This window comes from Gallinula chloropus, assembly GCF_964237585.1.
Source record: "Gallinula chloropus genome assembly, chromosome: 1".
NCBI classification, from domain to species: Eukaryota; Metazoa; Chordata; class Aves; order Gruiformes; family Rallidae; genus Gallinula; species Gallinula chloropus.
The window spans coordinates 86,823,116-86,829,645 of record NC_140085.1 but is presented as its reverse complement, the minus strand read 5'-3'; the positions used below and the strand labels follow the sequence as shown (position 1 = coordinate 86,829,645).

Here is a 6,530-nt window from a genome sequence, read left to right as displayed (position 1 = left end):
AGGGCAGCGGGTAGCAGCTCCGCCTTTGTGCCAGGGGGGCTCTGTCAGTGCCACAGAGGAAGTCGCGAGAGCTGCCCCGGCACTGTCACTCCTCCAGGTCTTCCACCTCTCGCCTTAATTTCCCCACTAATTTCTTTACTTTAGGAGCCCTTCTGGCTGCAGACACACTCCCAAGCCATCCCTCGATGCTCCTCCGAGGAAACCTTGGGAATTCACCCACATCATCATTTATTTCAGGCCCTCTTATGGGTGATTAAGAGCCGAGTGTCACACAAACTATTAAACTAAGGTGACATCAAGTTTTAAGAGTGGCCCTTGACTGTCCTTTCAGAAGCAGCTCTCATTAGCTGCGCCACTGAGGAAGGGTGTACATCCCTGCCTGCCCATGAGGAATTGCCAGCTTCCGGCTCTTCATCGAGTCACTTACACACAAGTGCGATGTCTGTCCGATAGGTTGCCCATGGATGTGCCACGGATCCTCCCCTTCACTGTCACCTATGTGGTAAATGACTTTGGAGGGTTAGAATTAACGTTCTGTATTACAGTGTGAGCCTAGTATTTTGTTTGTTGGAGGTGGAAAGTGAAGACATAGGGTTTAACAGCCTTTCATTCAAAACTCCTTTCTTGCTTAAAGAGAGAAATTTCCTGTCACCAGGATTTCCTGGTGCTTCAGGTCCTCGTCAATCTAATTCTGACTTTACCAACATCACTGAAAAGATTAATGGAACCTGCAGAAGGAATGGTTAATGTGTTGAGGGAAGGAATTGCATGTGATACAAAAAGAAAAAGCAGATGGAAATTATAAGGGGAGAAGAAAAGTGGCAGAGAAATACTATCAGCAATTGCCTCTGCTGAGGTGCTGCAAATGCTTTTTTACACTGAAGGTTACACCTGAACTTCAGTTTCCATCTAGGCACTAAACATTGATACTACACATAATGTGAAACTGAACATCAGAATTCAACCTTTGGTAAATCAAATCCTTGATTCTAGTCACACATGCAAGGCAACACACTGATTCATTGCTCTCTGTTTATTTGGAACCCAAAAGCAGAAATTAAGGGTGCATCTGGAATTCTTTCCTGACGTGGCTGTAAATTGTCTTGAAGAACCAGATCTATTGAAAAGAGAAGAAAGAGATAAGGGCACAATTAAATCAACACACCATCCCCTCTGAAGCCTCTTAAACCTCTCTGCTATTATTAGTTACAATCAAATATAAAGGTTAAATGCGGAATACAAGCAAATATAATAAAACCCAGAGACACTTCTCAGTCAACCAGACTATTCTCAAACACTTCAGCCACCTAGAAAAAAAGGGGGAGCAGGTTCTATCACGCATCTTGAAAGCCTGTCTACCTTTTGGTTCTTTTTTTGTTCTTCACACTGCATTTACAGCAGAGTCTGAAAATGTTGTGTTATCTCTGCAGAAGCCAGCTGAACATCTACAGCATCTATTAACTCGCAGTGGAGCTTACATAAGATGGAGACAGCATATCCAAACAGCAATTTAATACCACCAGTTTTCCAAACAATTTGGTTTGTTATACCTTTATACTCCTTTTCTTTCCCCTTCCAACCTAGTATGATTAAGAGAATTCCTTTGTAATTAAGATCTTTCCTCTATCCTGGATGATTTTGCAGCACCGGTTACCAGGAAAAATGTTATTTCTTTACTGTGATTTTTTCCCCAGTAGCAATGAGATTTTCTATTTTTGTGCTATAGCACAAAATCATTCCCCCAAACCACCAAAAAAAAGCCCCTGAAACAAAACCACCCCCCAAAAAACCCCAAACACACACTTCTATGAGCCTCTGGTTCAGCACAGTTCCTCCTTCCCCTGAGACACTCACAACCCCAGGCTTTGCTTATACTGGAAAAATGGACCGTGTTAGGAAAAATGTGTCCCCCACACAGCCAGAGGCAAAGGCCTTGGGAGCATCATCCCCCTTCCTGGAGGTCTGGCACCCCAGGCTCGCTGCCAGCCTAGAGATAGTGCAGCTGAGGGCTGCCCCCTTCCTTCTGGTGACCTTGGAGGCAGGGCTGTGGTGAGATCTCAGAGCGGGCTGGCCTCCCCCTTCCCATGGGAGTTGCATTTCAGCTTGGACCTGCCTGAGCTACAGCTTTGTGGCAGCCATGCCTGTATCACATCAACCCAAACCTGTCGAACAACTTGCTGGCCAAACCTCAGACTTGCATCATCGCTGTGGACTTTCCTGCTGACCACAGGACTGTGTCCTTCCCTGATTGCTGTCACTGAACCTGACTTGCTAACTTGTGTTCCTGGCAGGACCTCAGACCTCGTCTAGCAATCTGGACTCTTTTGTTGACCTCAGCAGCCACCTCCAGGCCTGCCTTGCTTCCCCTTGCTCAGATCCTGTGTGATGAGGCCCTGGCCAGTGAGGTCGCTGCTCAGTTGCCCATGTTACAGCACCTGGTTCCCTGTCCCTTAGGGAGCAGCTGACCCTCCTGATGCCAGAGTTCTGTGGCACATACAAGAACACCAGGCCACTTTCACTGACCCAGACCCACGGTCTGTCTAAATCAGCGATTTGTCTCTTACGGGGGTCAGTCCTTTCTTCCAAAATACATGCTGCCATTCAAGAACAAGATCCAGGTGGAAATGGGAAGGCAAACCAGGCTACTCATCTTTTTCAAAGTGGCAAGTGAAGAGCTGTTAAGTCAGCCAACCTCCATTTGTTACCTGGAAAGATAATGAAACAAGCTGATGGGCAATCTGTGTTCAAGCAACTAAATAACAATGAAGTGATGAGAAACAGGCAGTGTGCATTTGTCCAGAACAAATAATTACATAGTAACCTAATTTATTTCTTTGCCAATATAACTGACTTAGTAGGTGCTGAAAGGAATAGATGAAACCTACTTGGACTTCAGTAGGACTTCTGACATTGCCTTGAACATCACTAAAGGTGTTTGCTCAGGGAACATTAACATGAGTGGGGGGTGTGATTGAAAAGCAACTCCCAAGCTGTAATAGTGGGTCTTTTCCTGTCAATAGGAAGGTATATCAAATTAAGATCTGTCTTCTAGGATTGATTAATTAGCAACTTAAATGGTGGAACTGACCACTGACTTCAAGTTTCTGCAAATAACACTGAGTTGGGCAGTACTGCATTTTGCAGGCAAAGATTTGAACAAAGGTTTAACGCTGCTACGTTGCTTAAAGAGCCTCAAAACTGCCAGAAGAAATTCAATAAAGACAAGCACAAAGTATATTTGAAAAGAAACCTTGAATTTTCCAATTCAAAAAGAGGAAAAAATGTGTAGCCTTGTGTAGAAGACCAAAACATACCACCACTCAGGGCAAGGACTTTAAGAAATCGATAATTCTGCAGTGGTAGGTGTGGACTACATGGAGAGCCACTTCTTTGTCATGAAGACAACATGGCTAGGGAGGGACAATGTGCTGACACCTCACCAATCTCATGATCTGAACTTGAAATATGCATGGCACCAAATGGCACAAAAATTAATTTGCTGCCAGAACTACCTTGGTTTCCAGAATACCGGCCGTACGCCACCCGTCACATGGCTCTGAGCAGTGTGGCATGGCCCTGACATGCTTTTGCTTTGCCAGACCTCCTCCTATTGCCTGAAGCTTGTTCTCTCTGGGAGAAGATGTGGTCCCCAGTCTCCTCCCTCCAGCCCTGCTAGAGGGACCTGAGGGTCTGCAGAGAGCAGTGGGTAAGAAGGGAGCTGTAGGGTTTAGGAGCACTGGGCTCTACAGGGTGCAGAGGGGAAGCCACAAGTCTCTCAGTGCCACTGAAGTTCCCTGAGACAGGTCACACACCATGTCCCAGCAAGAGGCAAGACTGGGTCATAAGCGCTCAGAGGTGACACCTCACAGGTGTCCTGGTCTGCTCAGCATGACACTTCAGGCTGAAAAGCAAACTCTTCATGTTTAGGTGTCCATCTTCCAGCAGATCTCAAATGGGGTTTTTGCCCTTAATGCGGCTTCTTGGGACTCTGACAAAAGGCAGGGTGACTTGGACTGCAGGCTGCTTCAAGGCAAACACTGAAAACATGGATAATTGTTTTGTTCTTTTCTCTTGGCAGGGATCATGCAAAGGCCTGAAGATCAACATGACGGCATAACACACACTGAGTTGTTTTGCTGAGCTTTGCAACTCTTCCTCTAAAGACAACGAGTGACCCCTAGGAAATCTCTGAGCCTTGAAAACAAAGCTCACCACTTGGAAAGCGACTGTGGCCAGAGTCAGTGCAGCTGGACACTGTTGGAGGCTGGCTTTATAGAACTCTGGTTCCTACAAGTTCATCCTCAAGCTGAAAAACCTTTCAGGTTGCTTTCCAGCAATGCTCTATCTTCTCTGAGTTAAACGTGCATCCCTCCACCACAGGATCTGACCCATTTCCCAGGTGTGTTTTCAACAGAAGATCACAGGAGGGGTAAACCAGGAGACTAACACCCCCTGGCCCTTTCACAGCCCAAAAGGATTGCCCTCATCTTGCTCCAAAGATTTAAGAGTATCACAGTAGCTGTTTCATGAATGGCTCAAAAAACATAAGATGCACCAAGCCATGACTGAATCAATGGAGCGACATTGTGCTGCAGCCTTTCACACCTTGGGGCTGGACTACAGGTCATTCACCCCAAAGTTATAAACAACAAAAAAAGAAAGGTGGGGGATGGTCCTAGGCAAGATCCACTGCAGGTGCAAGCCACTGCTCCATCAAGCCAGCAGAGCACGGGGCAAGGACTCCCCTGATTCGGTGGGCTGGGGGTGTTGAAGCCCCGCGGATGCCTCAGCCTGGACCAGCCCCTATGTGCCTGGCGACGCCGGCTCGCCCCTCAGCTCACTGCACAGCTCCCCAAGGGGAGAAGCTCCCTGATAACCGTCTGCAAAAGCCACCACAGAATTTGGGGCCGGGCACAGGGAGGAGACCCTCCTCCCCGGGGCCGGCCAGCCAGCCCGCCCGCCGACCAGCCTCCCTTCCCTTCCCTTCTCCTCCTCGCTGACCGGCCGGCGGAGAGTCCTTCCCGGGGGAAAGTTGCTCGGCGCCCCCCACTCGAGGGGCGGAGGGTGTCCGGAGCTGCTTCCACCGGCGTCCGTGCGCGTCGCTGAGCCGTTTATTTAAATTGCAAATAAAGCGCCTGGGCGCCCGCCCCGCCGGGCAGAGACAGTCCGGGTGCCGCACCGGCCGGCCGGCGTGAGGCCGCCCCGTGAGCCCGGCTGCGGCAGGGACGAGCCCATGGCCGGGGTGGCGAAGGCCTCGGCTACCGGGGCTCTGCTCTGCGCCCTGCTCTGGGCGGCGGCGGCCGCGGTCGGCTCCGGGGGCAGCCCGGCGCCCGGCGCCTTTGGCCGCGTCTACCGGGGCGCCGTGAACATCAGCGCCGAGCGGGTCTACGCCTTCGCCTACAGCAGAGAGCCCGGGCAGGTAAGAGCCGTCCCTCGCAGTGCCGGCTTCCCCGCGGCCAGCAAACCCGCCGTGCCCCCCTCGTCCTCCCTCCGCCAGTGTGGCCGGGGGGGGAGGAGGGAGGGAGGGGGCGCCGGCGGCGCTGCAGCTCCGCCACCGCGCGGGAGCGGGCCGGGCTCTCCCTTCGCGCCCGCGGTCCTGCTCGCATCCTCCCGCCTCTGCGGAGGCCGGGAGCCGCGGTACACCTGCGGGCTCCCCTCGCCCTCCCACGGGCTTTCCCGGCACGGCCAGGGCACCCTGGGGATGCGAAGCGGGAGGCTGGTGGCGTCGTCTCGGAGCGCACAGGGTGGGCAGGTGGTTTGGTGCATCCCCAGGACGGGGGTTTGGGGAGCAGCAAAATAGGCTTAAAGTCTAGAAGGGAATTATGAGGATAATAATCCTATCTTCAAAAAAAAAAGGGGGGGGGGGGGGACACGGGACGGCGCACTTAATGAGCCTTTTTAGGTATCGCTGCTCACACCTAAGTGCTTCAGTAGGATCAGGGTGCTCTCCCCTGGGAGCCAGAGAGGTTAAGCAGGGCTGTGTGGGTGAGGTGCGGTGTGAGGAGGCTGCAAGGCAGCGCTACTAAAGCCACGGCTGTCTGTGATGGGGAGCAAGCCACTTATGTATGCCTAGCCACGGTGGGTTCCCTTCCCTTCCTTTCTTTTAATGTGTTTATCTTAAGTAGCTAAGTGGTACCTTGGAAACTCTGCGTGTCTTGTGTCCATCTTTTACCCCGCTCCGGCCCCCTGTTGTTTGGATTGGATGTTATTTGCTGGGTAAGATGTTCTGATGTACCAAAAGATGGTGAAATACGCAAATGAATCTTCCCTTCTGTCCTTGATCTCACAGGACAACAGAAAATGGAAAACATAATTTTTCCACTCTTTATTTCTAATGCTTCAATGCAAAGGGAGTTGGTAAACAGGGTGATAGAAGAGGTGGCATTAATCATCCCTTGGTTTGCTTTACTCTGAAATTCCAAAAGATCCAGACCTTTAAAGACTTCTATTTCTTCTGTTGTGCGTGTTACTGTGTAATAAAATTCACCTGGTATTTATGGGGCAGGAGTTGCATGTTTGGGCTATGATGC

The 6,530-nt window shown here is 50.5% G+C and overlaps 1 protein-coding gene across 2 annotated transcripts in view; it reads left to right on the top strand.

The window, feature by feature from the left end:
* Positions 1 to 5,233: 5,233 nt before the first annotated feature.
* The window catches only part of SIDT1 (SID1 transmembrane family member 1), a gene marked incomplete at both ends in the record, with an annotated part of 45,218 nt that continues 43,921 nt past the window's right edge, over positions 5,234 to 6,530 (top strand). For both annotated transcript variants that reach the window (XM_084279094.1, XM_084279093.1), the window contains one exon: positions 5,234 to 5,419. In XM_084279094.1, coding sequence (XP_084135220.1) covers positions 5,234 to 5,419 — 186 coding nt within the window. The remainder of the gene's footprint in view (positions 5,420 to 6,530) is intronic.